This window comes from Agelaius tricolor, unplaced genomic scaffold (assembly GCF_023055355.1).
Source record: "Agelaius tricolor isolate 1412-34295 unplaced genomic scaffold, bAgeTri1.0.p SCAF_18, whole genome shotgun sequence".
NCBI lineage: Eukaryota > Metazoa > Chordata > Aves > Passeriformes > Icteridae > Agelaius > Agelaius tricolor.
The window spans coordinates 10335481-10352909 of record NW_027269278.1 but is presented as its reverse complement, the minus strand read 5'-3'; the positions used below and the strand labels follow the sequence as shown (position 1 = coordinate 10352909).

The window sequence follows — 17429 nt, the reverse complement described above, 5'->3', positions numbered from 1 at the left end:
CAGATTTCCTACCCATACCAGAGGGGTCTGAACTAGGTGATCTATAAGGTCCCTTCTAAACCAAAATGTTCTATGATTCTATGAAATTAATTTGGCATATTTCCTTGCTCCTGTATACAAACCCTTGTGCAGCTTCTCCTGCCCTGTTTCCTCTGTTCCCACCATTTTGCCTCAATAGAAACCCACCAGCAGTACTTAAGTTCAAAACAAAATAAGCTCTAGGAGGGAACAGCTTTCCTTTTCTTAGGCAACACATAATTATCCACTCCTCAGTTCCTATGGAACTTGTTTTCCTATTAGGCTTACAAGGGGCTGCAGCTGTATTTTTCCCTTCAATCTCCCCCAAAAAAACCCTCATGTTGGATTTGCTTCCTGGTCATTTTAGAAAATCAGTTCAAAGCAAAACATCACCAAGTCGCCATATCTGGAAAGTGCATTCCAGTGTTGATGTGCCTACACAGAGTTGGTTCCAGTCTTGTGGCAAATACTCTGCTCTTGTGATGCCTTAACATTTTAGCTTTTATATTTTTTGAATCCTGTACTGCATTAGTGCATAACTTTAAACTCCATATAGAGTGTTAGCTGCTGTCTTCACATTTTGGGCAGACAAAACAGTCCCTCTAGGCCTGAAATTCAAGGACAGCCTGCAGCCTCAGGCCCTGAAAAGTATAAACAAAAGTGAATTGGGAGGAAGCAAACTGGGGGAATATTGTAACTGGGGAATATAACTAGACTTCATTACTTGAAGCTGTAATTGGAGGATTAACCCCAGATATGTGAGAGGACCAAACTTACATTTGTCTGAAAAACTCATGACCATTGTCCATCTTGGGTGTAGCCCCTCTCAGAGACTGCCCAGGGTGAACTTATTGAAGGCCTTTAATAAATACCTGCTCTATTCTCCTAACCTTGTCCAGCCTCTGCTCCAGGCAGCCTCTCCAAGGCATCCCTTGCTGTGGTGGAAGGGAGGGTTCTGACCCTGCACAGTGAGCACTGCAGTGCTCTGAGCTTGGCCCCAGGAACAGCTGGGGCAGCTGCAGCAGGGATGGGTTGGATTCCCTGTTCTGTGTAACACAAGCTGCTCAGGATGTTTGCTCAGGATTTCTGCTCAAAGAACTGGCTTGGAAGCCACCTTACAAATAGCCTCAGATTTGGTGTAACAAGGGTTTTGCCCATGCTGCAAAAACATCTCTCTTTGAAACTTTTTTATTTTAGCTTTTGACAGACTAAAACAATCTTATACTCTCTGCATTTTTATGAGGAAAAATTACTCTTCTGTTCTTTAATTCTGCGGTCCAAACAGTAATATTTGAAAGACTTATTGTGAACAAAGCAGGGAGATTTTCCTTGTTTAATTTAGTATTCAAAGTAAGTAGAGACAAAAGATTCTAACCCTTCTCACAGTTAAAGCAGCAGAGTGGAGAGGCAGGTGGTGTGCACAGTTTCTCAAAACTGAAATAGATCTGAAAGCATAAAGTGGCCACAGTGACCTCTGTCTGTACAAATTACTCAGGTTGGTTTAGCTAAAAAAACTCCCATTTCCTGAAAGAAAACCCTGTAGAAAAGGGTTTTGAAAAGGCATTTCCTCAATGTGAGCCTGAGCAGGACCTTCAGTGCTACTTTCTAAATCTTTCCATGGAAACCTCTCAGCAGGGGAAGCATTAGGCTCTGAGGATGGTTAGCCTTTTTCAAAATAAGCATGAAAAAACATTAAAAAAAATTGTTCTTGTCATAAATGTGAACAAAAATACATAAACCTGTCTCCAGTTATCAACTCAGCATCTTTATTTGTGAGAAAAAATGGTCAGGAAGGCTTGAGGAGGAGCATCATTCACAATATCTGGATGGGCTCAAGGGAAGCCCTGTGAACTCAGTGCTCTTTCTGCTAACTGGGTTCAGTTTTACTTTAGACCTTTGGTCATTTGCTGGTGCCACTGAGCCAGAGATTCTGTTCAAGAGCCCCCAGGTTCCTGTTTACTGTGTGCACTGCTCAGATGGACAAACCCACCAGTCATCCCTTGAGTATTCTCTTAAAATTCTGAACTGGTGGAGGAAATGATGCTGGATTTCCCCTAGAACTGTGAAAAAGAAAGATTTCTCTCCTCTCCCATTATCACCCTGATAAATCTCTGTAAGATGCACCTTCTCACCTTTCCAAGCTTCCCTGAAGAACAGCATAAGGCAAATGGCTTTCATGAATCATCTCTTATTGACAGGACTCTCTACCTGTGTTTTGGGGAGATAAGGGCTTTTTATCTGGCTATCAGAGGTGGTTGTGGACAGAATGCATATGACAAAAATTTACAGAACATTCTTTTTCCACTGCTTTAGGATGCACAGATATTTACAAATAAATACTGATCATAGAAAGATGATTTATTTACATTCATTAAATTTATTATGAGCCTTGGCCACGAGTTTTGTCTTAGTACAATGAAGCATCTCCTAAAGACTGAGATGAGTTGGAAATTGCACCACTGATGAAACCAGCATTTTGTAGTGGTGTTGCTGACATGGTTGACACTTTTTTCCAGTGGTGGTTCAGTCCAGGTCTGTGAAGATGACTCCAGGAGTGACACAGACTCCTTTTGTTTCCTCCAGGAAGCGTTGGCTCCTGGCTGTACAGTGGCATGTTAGGCTGTGCCAGGCTGAGGGCTGTGTTACACCATCAGGTGCCACCCCAAAAATGCTCACTTGGTGTCTGATTACCAGAAGATACAAAAAAACTAATCTGGCTTAATTTGAAATTTTACTGAATCTCAGGGATTTTGTCACAAAACTCCTGCTGATTCCAGGCAAAGCTCAAGGCCTTGTCATGATCAAGAAGATCTGATGTACCTATTTGCTTAAATGATCATTATAAAAAAGATTTTCATTCCACAATCTTTATTCCGATCACCACTGTGAAATCATGATAATAGACAAAGCATCAGCCACCATGTGTTATTCATTAAGCTGTGCAAACTCAACTGCAAGTGCAGAATCCACAGTAATTACATTTGGATAATTTTTTCAGGAAATATTTTTGCACAGCAGACATCTACCCAGACAATTTATTATCAAAATACTGACTTGTGCTGGTTGGCATAAAAGGAGAGTTAGAACAATCAGGTTTCATGCTCACACAGTTTGGTGTCACTTTTCTAGAGCTGAGACTGCAATTTTTTGACTGAGCTTGAAAGAAGGATTTTAAGATGATGGGTCATTGACTGCTGGCTCCAAGAAAAAGGAGTGGAATCAGTTTGAGGTTTAAAGTGCAGTATCAGGACAGAGAAGGATTTAGGGTGATAATATCTGAGGGAAAGTCTTCTAAACAAATCTAAAGTTTTGGAGCAAAAGCCAAGGCAAAAAGGAGCTGTCAGGCTTGTCATGGTCAGGAAGACAAAAGGCTAGGTAGATTGTAAATTATCTAGCCCTTTTTTGAAAGAAATTTAGAAATTAGGCACAACCCCTAAATAATGTGAAGTTTTTTGAAGTTAAGGAAGATGAAAGATGTCCTCATCTGGTGAATTAATTCACTTCGAAAATTAGTCAATTGTTACCTCTCCAAATTCAGGGTTATTTGGTTGGATGGATGCACACAGGACCATCATCTTGTGGCAAATGTTCAGTCTGAGCCTCATCCACTGCAGGCATAAATGCAGTGACTTGGTTCTTCCAAACTGGGATTTGTCCTCTTTGACTGAGATGTCTGTAACCATCCCTTAAATCATTGTCTACATTAATGTCTTGTCAGGAGGAGAAGAGGTATGCTGGGAATAGATCTAAGGCACCTAAACAAAGCACATCTCACCCTGGGAGTGCTTCATTCTTTCCTTTGACAGCAAAGAGAGGCTGTATGTCTAGTTCAGAGTGCCATTACCTCCTCTCTCTGTAAACCCCTGTCAGGAAAGATGAATCCCACGCCCAGGAGGTACAGAAAGGAGGCAGGGATTTCCTACAGCCACAAGTTTCTCATGTAGGAGGAGCCCTGTGGAAAAGCACAGCTCAGGCTGAGGTGTGGAGGATCAATGGGAGCTCCTTCACTGGGTGGAAATGACAGAAGGAAGGATGACCTGCTGCAGGTGAATAATTGCTGGGCAATTCCTGGGGGGATCGCAGTTAATGGAGTTGCATCTTAATTAAACCTCATCATTCAGAGCTTCCCTTGATTGCTTCTCTTTAACAGTAAATAGAGGAGGGAGGCAGATAGCACAGACTCTGACAGGAAAGTGGGCTGTTCCCATTAATGAGTGTGCATTGTGCAGTAGCTGCAGTCAGCAGTGGCATCAGGCTGGGGAGGAAAGGGGATTCTTACCACAGCTGTCCTCCCCAGCGATTAGGAAAGCTCTTCAGGAGAGCTTTTGTGTTTAAGCACAAAGTCAAGACAAAAAATTATGCCTAAAATGTTATCTGAAGTGTTTTGAAAATAATACACAGCACAAGAGTTTCCCAGGCTGGCAAACTGAGTTTTGGGAAGAGCACTGTCCGTATGAAGTAGGTGTGATGCTATTTATTCCACTCTTTGAGCTTTGCTTTAATTTAGGGAGAACTTAAGTCCTGGGGTCTAATGAAAAAGTTCATATGTAATCAAAACAAAATAGGTTAGAAAAATATAAGCCAAACTGGCTAAAAGCAATTACTGACATTTTAAAAAACCCATAATTTCAAAAGTTTTCACTGAAAAACTGCTTCAGACTTCCTCAGACTTTCATCTCCCCAACCTGTGTTTGAGTAAAAGGAACCTTCTTTCACTTTTTCCTGCTCTTAGCACATGTGGATCCATCCTCTAACCTACTTGGGTAGTTCTGGCACTGTTTGAAGAATAAATAATCTGATCCCTGAGCCCAAGCTGAACAGCATGAAAAAGGAGAAGAGTGAACCTACTTTCCACCACTATGGACAGATTTTTTCCTCCCAAGTAAATTTTTAATCAAAAAAAAGAAGAGAACATCCTACCAATGTCCTCTAGTCAGCACCACTCCTTTCTGAAGGGCAGGGAAGGTTATGTGGATCAGAGATATTAAATAACCACAGTTGTGTTCCAGAAGGAAACTGGCTCTGAGGGTTTAATGCAGACTATTTTATATTGCCTTATATGCAGAATGTAATACACTTTAGTAATGATGCTTGAAAAAAAGTTTGGTGTCATAGTTAATCCTCTTTTGCTCAAATATTTGTATATTTTTTATCTATCAGCAGTGGAGACCAAGACTCAAAACTCAGTCACCTCATGCAAAATTCTTAAATATCACCATTGATTACTGCATAGATTAAAATCACAATCTGTACATGAGGTATTTATCATACCAGTTAGATTCACAAAGATTTTACATAAAATTCAGAATGTAAAAGGCAGGAAAGATTTCCAAGTCTTTCAACATTGTTTGAAAGGTATGCTAAGTTTTTACTGCTTTCTTGTGATGATGTATCATGTATCTATTGTTCATAAATCCTGTTTTCTTGCAACCTTCTTTGCAAAATAGGAGCATGTCAAGTGTAACTTTAAATGACTTACAGATGTACTCAACAAGGTGGAATGAAAGACCTATTTCCCTGCCTTTCAAAGATGACACTATTGACATTTTGTTTCCATCATGAAACAAGTATGGGGTTGCCAGAATGCTCAAATGCTGCTGCCTTTAAAATGAAGTGCATATCAAATGCTCTGAGGGAGTAATTCAAAAAACTCATTTTCCAGTATAGTAAAGAGCAAGAATTATGTGCTCTAGGCACATGAAGAAAACAAAGTAGATCAGGGTTAGTTTTAATGCAATGGAATTGTATTTGAAGACAATTGGCACACACTGATTTACTGCAATAGTACATGGGTTACATCTGTCCTCTTTTGAACTGATGTTGAAGGAATTTGCAGGGTTGAACCCCTCAGTTGCAAAGTTGCTAAATAGATGCTGAGGGGCTGTTATGCCTTTGATTTGCTTGGGTACCCAGCAGCAATCCCAGTTAAAACACCTGTGTGGAGCTGATCCTGACTCTTTGGAACTGTAAAATGCCACACCTAATACTCCTGACTGGAGAAGTTCCACTAGAGAGTTTCTGACCATCATGGCTGAGTTAAAGATCTCCCTGTGCTGAGTCTGACACTTCCCATCTCCTGTGCCACACTGGGATTTGTGCTCTGAGTTCACCCTGCATGCTGCCTGTGCTGAATGCACCAGTGGTGAGAACTGGAGATGGTGACAGCAGCACTGCAGGGTGTGGCACTGCTGGGTGCAGGCCTGCTCTGCAAAGGATGGGGAAAGATGCTCTGATTAACACTGCAACTTGTTAATCCAAATATCAAAACTCACTTGTCAGCTTAAAACTCCTATCTCTGAGCTCACTTCATTTGCCAGGGACTGCACTGAGAGTGATAAGAGAAATCTCATATCATGGAAGTATTGGTGTACAGTACGAAAGATGAGGTAAAGGAATGAAAGCTCTATTTTTCTCTTGAGTTTTTCTTATCCAAGAGGAAGCCAAGGCAGTGGCCAAACTGGTAATAGGCATTTAAGGCAAGTAATTGACTGCTAGCCTTCAAAAGGGATCTGATGTGGGTTTATTATCTGTCTCATTCTTCTTACAGCATATAATAGAATTTAATGTTGGAAGCCAGGTATCACATATCAAATACTGATAACTATTTCAGTTCGTCTCCAGATGAATGTTTATGGAATGCCTTCATTCTGTGGGTATTTTATTTGAAGAGATATGAACAAATAAACTTGTCCTCAGAAGAAAACCAGACTTTGCTGAATTACAGAACATGCCCAGAAAGATGCCTATCTATGGAACATGTTGCTCAGGCTGATTTTGTTATCATTGAGAGTAAGGACTTTGTTAGGCACATCTGAAGCTTACAGTCCTGCTGGCATGACATGGATATTCTTTATTAAAGCATTTCTGAAGGCTTAACAATTGTCTATTTTCTGTAAAAAATATCTGACCATGGGTCCTTGGAAGACACTCAGAGGACTTTGCTGGGATTCATCCACAGGCAGGTTCCACTTTGGGATCTGTTTTCTACTATTGTGGTCATTTAATGCAAGTATCAAATTGGGGCACTCTTTGAAATGCTGTTGAGATATAGTTTCTTGGGTTTGTTTTTATTTTAATTCTACTATGCCAATCATATTTCATAGCACAACAAAGATGACATTAACACAAATTTTGCTAAAAGGCACTAAATCACAGACACACACAAAATATTTGTTTCAGATATTTTTTCTTCATCTTTTCTTCTGTGCTGAAAATGCACAGAAGAACATGAGGTACCCACAAATCTAAGCTTCATGCTGAACACAATGTTATGCAAAATAGCCTTTATCTTGTGGATTTTATTTAAGGAAAGAAAAACTGTTAGGGATTAAAGTGTTTGGCATGAAAGATCAAAGAAGGAGCAAATTGAATAAATAGAGTGTGTGGAGTCTGTTGATTTCATTCAATGTCCTGTGGACAAGGAATTTACTAGTGGTTTTGTGAACTAAGCTGTCATCTCTGCTAATTTTCTCTTCTGCTCAATCAATGTGTAGACATATTATGTCAAACAAATGCTTGGGATTCCTCCAGGCTCAACTTGGTGCAGTTAATAAACCTCTCACTCATCAGCTTTCAGTGCTTAATCTGGATTGCTTTACCTCCTCCTGCTGACTCTAGAGGCTGCTGAGAGGGACTTTATTCTCCTGCATAAAATTTTCAGTTATTTCAAGGCTTGTTACTTTCAGATAGAGAGATTGATCTGTGCTTGAGCCAATCCTTCATCTCTGTCACTGTCTCAAAGCCAGAAGAAAGGCCATTGTGTGGCTTTGCTGTCAAATGCTGCTGATCACACTGTGCTATTTCCAAAAACAACTGCTTGTGAATGTTCCTAACAATTTTTTTTCACTTTAAAATATCTTAAATGTCTAGTTCTATTTTTTTTTAATTATTTTGAGATTTCAAGTTTTTTAAGTACTGCAGGAAAGTTCACCTTCAGCCAGTTTGTTTTAGCTGATAACTCCAAGAGCACTGGCATCACAACAGCATCCCTAAGAGGATGGGCTTTAGACAAGCTTGTTCTGGTGATAACACTGTTTACAAAACTGCTTCAGAGACGAAGGAAGGCCAAAATCAAGCCAGATTCAGAACAATGTTTTGAGATGCTGACTTTCAGAACACATGGCAGGATGTTTAGGACAGGCTGCTAACTACAAAAATCCTCAGCAGTGGTGCTGTCAATGCTGCTGTCACCAGCACAGTCTGAGCTCTCCATGTCTGCAAGGACTCAAGTGCAAATTTAATGGAAACCCTGATTTCAAAGGCTAAACTTTGCATTTTGTACTTCAGGCTCTTCTCAGGTAGAGTAAAATTGAACGAAGCAGGTCATCATCTGTCCCATGTTATATATTGTTATATATACAGTGCACAAACATTTAGGTGGAAATCCTTCTTTTAGACACACACAGTTAATCTGGGTTCTGCTCCTTGGCTTCTTTAAATGCTTGAAGAAATGGAAAAGTTATCCTGAAGTGTTATCTCATTTCTGCTCTGCAAGAGAGGAGCTGGGAAGTGTAGCTGGGCTTTTGGGGCCTTGTTGGTGGCCAAGAGGCTCAGCAGGACCAGCCCTGCCAGAAGCCTTGGGGAAGGTCCCCATGGGGGCTCAGAGCCACCCTCGAGTTCCCCACAGCACTAAACTGCCCTAAATTGTCCCTGATGAAAAGTGGGTGAGAGAACAGCAGCATTGATGTTCTCACTGATAATATTATTATTCAGATTGTTTTGGAAACCTATAGGATAAGCATGGCACAGCTGAGGGTTTGGGCTGTCATTGGTAGAGTTTGTGTTCATTCCCTAAAAGGCAACAAAAATGCAGTTTTGAAAAGGCCAGGAACAGTGCATATTTCTGGGGAGTGAAAAGTGAAAAAAGGTTTTTGTGCTTAAAATCTTAAAATAGAACTGAGAACTTAGTGTTAACATAAGATTTGCATTAAGTGGCCATTTCTCTAATATGTGGTTAAATACTTGCTTTAAAAACATTGTAAAACATCAATATTTTACATTTTTTTACTTTAAAATGATGCCATGTTTACAGATTATATTCTAGAACCAGATAGTGAAAATAGGTATAAAATATCTTGCCTTGGAAAAGCAAAAATGTCTCTTTGACTTATAATTAATGTAATGTAAAAATAATTTGTGATTTTGCAATTTTCCAAGTTTGTTTTGCTCCCCCCCCAAAAAAAAAATCCAAAAAGAGAATTTGCTATTGTGTTCTGATCCTTAGATGGAATATTTTGGTTTATTTTATGTCTTTCCCACATTCTCAAGTATTGATTACATAAAGATTTTTTGATTCCAAACAACAAAAAACATATTCATCTTTTCTGGGGCTCTTGTTTCTGGTGTTCATGTGTATTGATTCCCATGAAAATGAATTACCTTATGTTGTTTTTTCTTTATGTACAATATTTTAGTGAAGAGTTTTATCAATAATTTTGTGCTTGGGAATACTTTTAAAGAAATGAAAATATTGAACAATCACAATTCTGTGAATCCTCTCCAGTAATCACACAATTGTATGCAATTTTGTACCTTGTGGGTTTCTTTTCCCTTAAGCAGTTATTTCATTTCAGCATAGAGGAAGATTTGGCACTAACAGATGTAAATGTTCTGTACTATGCAATTAGAATAAAATTCCTTTTCCTTGAAATTCTGCCAATTTACAATATTGTGAACAGAGGAACAAAAAAAAAATGAGCTGAACATTATAAAAAATCCTGAGCAGGTCTAAGATGGAAAAAAATTAATGAAACACATAATAAGCTCTACCTATACATAGAATATTTCTTTTTTTAAATACTGGTGAGAGATATCATATTGTTCTATGATGCTTCTGGAGGGAGCAATATTTAACTGAAATGTAAGTTATTCAGACCACATCAGTAGAACTGCTGAGAGTGGATGGAGAGCACCATGAGAGGAATACATCTGCTCTGACATCTAAATGCAATTAGAGGGTGGGATCCAGAAAGTATCACGGGGGGAAATGGCCATGGGGTCTGCAACCAAATCTGTTTGGGAAGCGTGCAGGAAGTGTTGCATAAAATCTGATTCCAAAAGACAGCAGAGGGAAAGGATTCAGAAGGGAAATGGGAAGAGTTTAGGGCTAATCATTATATGCTCAAGTGTGAGCGTGGCCATCTGGCAACTCGTCCCCAACCTGTACCCTCAGGAGAAAGGAAACTGTGGTGAGTAGAAAAGATGAGCAAAAATAATTAAACACTTGAAAGAGAAAAATAGGACAAAGAAAATTATAAAAGCTCTAAAAAGCTTTGGCAAGGGTTGTGAAGAAGCAGTAAAACTGGAGGAGAGCAGAAAAGCTACCTGAAGCTTCTTTTAAAAAAAAATATCTGAGGTTGGCAACAGTTCATCATCCTACTGTTTGGTGGGAAACAGCAGCAAAACCTCAAACACCTGCACATGCACTTCTGTAAACAGCAAAGAATACACAGCCAGTGCAAAAAGAAAGGAGAAAAAGAGATGGAATCCTACCAACCTTGTTCATACTCTTAATGTTCTTTTCTTTATTGTTCATATTTTAGCTGAAGTGGTTTGAAATGTTGGTGATTAATACATGCATGTGTTTGAAAGAAGGACCAAATCAAGTTTTTCAGTGACTAAACAATACAGAAATGTCTGGAAAAAATGGTTTATCAATGGTAATGACAAAATGTTTATCAACAGAAGCAAAAGTTTTTCCAAAAAATCATTGAACTTCCATTTGTCCTCTTGTTTCATCTCTTGTGACAGCAATTAAGTGGTGGAAATCATTAAGAGACAAGAGAAATTACTCTGATGAGTAACTGGGCAATTAACTACTCCTAAATCAATAAAAAAGTTTAATATCACAATTTCTAAACTTTTTTTCCCATTTGATTTAAGTTTTCTCCCCAAAAATCTTTCTTTAGTCTTTTAGTCTTTATTGGTGGTGCATGTATAACTGCTTGAAACTCCAGACATAAGCAAACAAAAATAGACTTTTGTTTAACATGAATATGTTAAGAAGTTGATATTCTCTGTCTTCAATATGTCTGGGAATACAATAATATTTGAGGATAAGGAATAATGAACCCAAAAGGAACTTCAAATTTTCAAAACTACAAACCTTGAGAGAAAATTTGAAGTCTCAATATTCATTCAATGTCATGACATAACCATACAATTCCATGACTTCTAAAATTGCTTAATTGTTTCCATCTTTTGATTCTGCAGAGAAATGTGCACTTGCTTGGTTTTTGTAGGATGCAACAATTACCATGTGTTTTCTTTAGTTAAAGGCACAGGTGAGATGAGAAAAGTAACAACTTGATTCTTTGATAAAAGAGTCTTGCCAGTGAGGCAAGAACATTTTTGGTACACTCTACAAGAGTGCAAATGTTTGATGATTTTTAGGAAAAAAACCACAAGTTTTCTATGGTTTCTTACTCAATACAACTTTAGTCAGAAGAGTTTTGTATAATATTAGAAATAGATTTCTCAGCACACTCTTTTCATATGAAACTGTTGCAATAGCAAAATGCAAAGTTAATCATGATGAAAGGCAATTTGCAGAAGTTCAGAACCTTCTGCTAAATGCCTTTTAAAAGAACCAAGTGTAAGATTTCTTGGTTCTGAAGCTCTGGGTTTCCACGAGTTCTGAGCTGTGCTTAAGCAGAAACCTACAACAGTACTTTGTACACGTTCAGTGTGCATTGATAATAACAGACTACAGACATCCCCAGGCCCCTTTTTTCCCTCTCTTTTTTTTTTTTTTTTTTTGTCTTTGCATGTTAATCTGGCATAATTAATTGCAATTGGGAGTGCTGTCAGTATTTTATCAGCTGCAGATTTATGGAGTGGATAAGATGTTGATTATTAAGATTATTAAGAAGGTCCTCCTGATAACTGAGTGCTAGACATTGCTGGGGCTTTAGGGGTTTGTGGCTGGGTTTTGGGTTTTTTTAAGTAAAGGTGGGAAAAACATAAGAGCACAGAAATAGAATTGGTGAATGTTTTCCAGTGAAGTTACAACTCAAAAGAGTCAGGAGATGTAATTGCAGCTGTACAGACACATGGAGCAGAAATGCAGTGCATGCATTTCAAAACTACCTCAACAGCATAAGTGAGTATGTAGCTGTGAGCTGTGGAGTCTTTCTTTTGCTTTCTTTCATTTTATTTTCCAATCTGCACAGGTTATCTCTTCCTACACAATGCTGATCTCCCATGAGCCTGGTGACATCCACATCCTTCTCGTATTTGCCAATATGAGACCTGATTAATTTCTAAGTGAACTTCAAGAGGCCCTAAATGGGGCAAGACCAATGCCGTGGGTGCATTTTACAGAAGAGGAGGTGCTGACAGTGTCAAAACAGAGTGCAGTGAATCCTACAGGTCTGGCTGCTGCCCTTAATCCTTAGAGGTTAATACTCTCTCCCCCTTATTCCAGACAAAAACTCTCCGTAGGAAAAGACTTCTCCTCCTCACAGCTCAGGCTGGTAAAACTAACTTCATTGCCCAAAGATGTGGGATGAAAGTCCTGCATCAGCCACCTTCAAATGTTTCTAAAAGGCATCATCTGGGATGCTTTTCTAGTGCCACTGCAGAAGTCACAGCAAGCTCTCTGTGGTCCTTGCCAGAATGGTCAGTGCCCTCAGGTGTTTCAATCAAATAACATCCTCAGATGATTGCACAGATTTGAGACTGAAAGAAGGTGAAAAATCTCCTCCTAATCAGTGCTCTCACTTCTTTCAGTGCTGTGAGGGCATGGCAGAAGGAGAACTTGGGGCAAATCATTCCTGTTCCATCCTCCCATGTGTGCTGTTTGGAGAGCTCTGGCCTGCCTCCCACCATCATCCCTCCAAGCAGAGGGGCTCCTCCAGGCTTGAACTCCCAGAGACACGGCAGGGGAGGCAGGGTGCATTATTTGGTAATTGCATGGTTAGGGGATCCTTGCATCCAGGTAAGGCAAAGCAGGTGGCAGGGGAGTTGCACCAGTGGGGAAGGACATGGAAGGTCAGGGACTTGGAGAGCCCTGTGTGACTGGAGCTGTGTGGGAGGCACTGGGAGCATCCAGGGGGGTGACTGGAGGAAGAACACCTGCTGTTACCACTCAGAATGGGGGACAGATCGATGCCCCAAGTGCTCCTGGATGCAGCTTGAAGTTGTTCTGGCAGCTCTCCCCTGCCATGCAAGGGAGGGGAGCGATTGAACTGACTGATTCTTTTGCACCTTGGTTTCACTCTCCTTTCCCTCCTCTCCTAGCACACGCATACACACAGCCCTTCTCCCCCACTTCCTAAAAGCCGGGCTCTCCTGGGTAAGGGATCAAACAGTCCCAGCCCGGGCATGGCAGACGGGGAGAAGCGGCTCCAGCCGCTCGCGGAGCGGGGCGGCACAGCGGGGTGAGGCAGAGCCTGGCATGCGAGGGGAAAGCCCCGCGGAGCCCCCCGCCCGCTGGGCAGCCCCAGGCAGCCCTGCCCTCCCCGGGAAGGCTCTGGCCCCGCCTGGGCTCCGGGCTTGAGAAGGGGGCGCGCCCAAGCCAGCATCGAATCCACACCTCCGGGAGGACAGCGGCGTGCCAACAGGGGGAGGGAAGACGGGCAGGACAACGCCACGCTCATGCCAACCTCGCAGCCGGCTCTTCCTCCAGGAGGCGAAGCGCGGGCGCTCCCGGGGAGCCGTGCCCCGGCAGCTCCGAGGGTGGGATAAGGATGAGCGGCTTGGGCGGCGGCTGCAGCACCGCGGACAGCGGCAGGACCGAGCGGCACCGCGGCCAGCGCCCCGCGGCCACGGCCGCCCGCTGAACGGAGCCTGCCCGACGCGCACATGTAAGAGGCTGAGCGGGGATGGGGGTGGATGGATGGGTGGATGGATGGATGGATGGATGGGTGGATGGGTGGATGGTGCCCCTGCCCCTCTCCTCTCGGCTCCTCGCTGCAATGCCGCTCCTTACTTAGGCACCGGGAAGTTTTGTGGGGGTTGGAGAGGGCTCCGGGTGACTCGGTCTCCTGCAAGCCTGAGGATGGGCTGGTGGGACCAGGGTGGGTTGGATGGGTGTGCAGGTGGTTTGGATTTCACGAGTGGTTTGGCTTTTCACCAGTGTTTTGGCTTTTCACCCTTGGAATTTGTGCTTGCTTTCAGTGTAATGCAAAGGGCTTGTTGTTTGCTGGCAGCACATGGTTTGGAGGCATGCTGTTGTCTTCTTTGGTAGCTGGGTGAAATGTTTAAGGGTTTGTTTTTCGTTAAAGCAGTTTGGGCAAGGTGAAATGAAAAATAAAATTTAAAAAAAAAAGTGAAAGGGGACACTGTATCCTGCCTGTATCGTGCCTGTTGCAGCTTGCAAGGTCTAATGGTTGTCAGGGGTCCTTCTCTGCACGTTGTTTCCTGTCTTGAGATAACTATGAAGTGAGCATTGAAAAGGGTGCATCAGTAGGGGAAAATGACATGCAGCCAGAACAGAGATTACTAGTTCTTTTCAAAGCTTTTCTTGCTCTTTTTAATGGAACTGCTTGATGAAAATCAGCGTTACACTGCCCCCTGCTTGAACAATTGGAGATTTTTCGTTTCTCTCATCACTAGTAAAAATTTATGAATGAACAGGTATTTCTCTGTTGTGTTCTCTAGTATGATCCAAGCCTGAGTTTTGAAGCACTTCAACAGTGAGGGTGAATTATTCCTAGTTCCTAAAGCCAGATTAAAAAAAAAAAAGTAGAACTCATTCTTCTTGTGACAGTTGATTTGGTGGTCAAACCTATTAATGAATGAACGATGGGAGAGAATGTAAAAATACCTTAATTTTGGTACATCTATCTCAAGTGTTCTGTGATAAATTTTTAATAATTAGCCAACTTCACAACCAGAGATTAAGGGGAAACAAGGAAGGAAGGGGAAAAAAGTAACCTAGTACTTGTTTTATAACACAAGAAGAATTTGAATAAAAGAGCAAAGGTGATTATTTATCAGTCTCTCCTGCTGTGAAAGTCTTGTATTGGTGCACGACATTTCTATGGGATGGGGAAGAAAATGCTGATGATTTATAAGAAAGAGGAGGGTGAGACAGCTGAAAAGCAGCGGATGTTTTTTTCTGCAAGATAGCTGGTAGAAAACCAAATTCCATATCCTTTCTTTTTTTCCAAACCACAAGACAGAGCTGCCTCTTTTCTAACAGAGACCAGGGAGGATTTGAAAATGTAGATGCTGTTAAAGATTTGGTGGTCCACCCTAAATGTTTCTAGGCTATTGTCCTCAGAGCTTTTGCTTCACGTCACTAAGATGTTAAAAGTGTTCATGTGTGTCATTGATCAGCATTTTTTAATGGCACCAGAGGCCTGGTTTGTCTTCCTGAACATTCTCATGCTGCCATTCCTTAAAAAGATTTGAAAAGGTGTGGTTTTGCTGACTGCTCCTGTAATTCCACGAGGAGAGAGACCTCTTTCCAAATTTTTCTTTTATCTGTATGAGCAGTGGGAATGATGGGGAGAGGATATTACTTCCTGCATCTGGTTTGTAGGGCTACTCTGCAAATGAATTAAATCTGCCTGCATGGGCTAAAATTTTCTATTAATTACATCTAAAAATCTATTAATAAAAAAAACCTAATAATACATCCTAGACATGTACTCAACTTTACATGTAGGAGAATGACCACATTGCTGATGGTATTGAATTGGGGTTTTCAATGTTGGTCACAATCCAAGAATAAACAAAGTGGCACTTCAGCTTTTCAAAGCATAGAAAACTTCAGAATAAGCTGCTGCCAATCAAAGCAGCCATCCCAAATTTTACTGAGTCTGTTTACATAGTAAATCAGCAATATGTGAGAAAGGATACTTAAAATTCTTGTCTTACAGGAGAAAAAGCTTGACTTAAGGTAAGATTTTAAAGGCTGATTAAGATTTTGAAGGAAAAGGGGGTATCAGAGGACTCTGGCAATACAAGTCTGTGCAGCATTTGGAATGGTAGCCTGTTGTATATAGGATAATAAATGTATGCAGTTGTGTTCAGTCTGTGTTCCTTGCCTGAAGTCTGGAGTAGACTTCAAAATAAGTTGCAATTTTTAATTAAAAGATTAAACATTCTACTATTTTTACTCTGAAAATTTTGAATTATTCATTTAAATTGATTGATTTCTATATCAGTTTGTGTTTGCTTTTAGAACCCAATTTCCTTCTATTTTGTTCATGTTTATAGCATGTCTTACCTGGCCAGGTTTTCTGTGTGGAACCAAGGGTTAACAGAGAAAAATGGTCCTTTGATATATAAGAGCTGTGTCAATTCCAAAGAGGCCTCAGGGAGTCTGCAGCCTTTATGTGCCCTGATTCTTTTCAGAAGTATTGATGTAAGTAGAAAGAAAAATAATAAATAAAGTGTCAATTAGACAGTTTCTGAGGCTCTGCAGGAACTGAGGGCAGTACTTTCAAAATGGCTTTCAGAAACTGAAATTTTCTTTTCAACAAGGCAGAGTTAAGGTCTCATCAAAGCCTGCTCTGAGGGGTGCTTACAGAGCTTATAGAGCACAGTAATGGTCATATATCCAAAGTCTCTTCTGTAGTTTCTGAACAAAGGGGGCCATTGAAAGGACACAGGGAGACTCCTGCCAACCTCTCCCCACTTAGAGAAGGCAAACCCAAAGTGTAGTCAGAGACCAAGTGTCCCTAAAGCTGCCTTTGTAAAAGTCCTGCTCAATTTCTAGGCTTAAAGACAGGTAAAGGTTGACATCACCTGAGAATTCCAGAATTGCTGCAGTTCCTAATACCTATTGATTTCAATATCTTTCACAGACTTTGGATGTTTTAAAAACTCAGGCAGGTACTATTCAGCCTCTCCTACACACTTTTAAAGCTCTGGTTCAAAGCCATGTGTAAAAACTCCAATTCAGCCTTTTAAGGCACTCGGGTCTTTGAACATTTTCTCCAAGCCCCAGCTCCAGGTGGTAGCCCTGCCCTTCCATAGGTTTTTGTGTGGGACTGGAGAGGCAGCAGAAGGTGCTGAATGGCAGAGTCTGGAGCACTGTGGAAAGGAAGGTCAAGGAGAGGCCATTTGCTGGAATAAGCTCCATGTGAAGCAGCTCAACTCCTTTGTTATGTCCACCCTGTCCTACATGTCAGCACTCAGATCAGTTAAGAGAGTGTGGCTGCAAAGAAAAAGGAGAGTTTCAGCTTCAGTGTGTTTCTAATGCATCCCCTTTAAGAACAAATCTCATGTTGTGCCATGTTCCCCTCTCAGACACTGAGTGTCTCAGTGCCGTCAGAGCCAATTGCAAGGACCTGCTCTCAGTCACTTTAATTAGAAACTGAAATGCTCCCAGAGGAAGATTTGTTACCAGCTAAATCACCTTTCAGAAAGAGCTATTCTTCTCCACTCCCCACAGGAGTCCAGACATCTTGTGGCTCCCTCAGCCATGGAAAGCTGGATGTGCTTTGCTGCAAGCAGTA

General features: G+C 41.1%; 1 protein-coding gene across 2 annotated transcripts in view; it reads left to right on the top strand.

The window, feature by feature from the left end:
* The first annotated feature begins 13267 nt into the window (after nt 1–13267).
* TRPC7 (transient receptor potential cation channel subfamily C member 7) overlaps nt 13268–17429 on the top strand; it is a 74295-nt gene continuing 70133 nt past the window's right edge. For both annotated transcript variants that reach the window (XM_071443253.1, XM_071443252.1), the window contains exon 1: nt 13268–13823. In XM_071443253.1, coding sequence (XP_071299354.1) covers nt 13822–13823 — 2 coding nt within the window. In that variant the 5' untranslated portion in view covers nt 13268–13821. The remainder of the gene's footprint in view (nt 13824–17429) is intronic.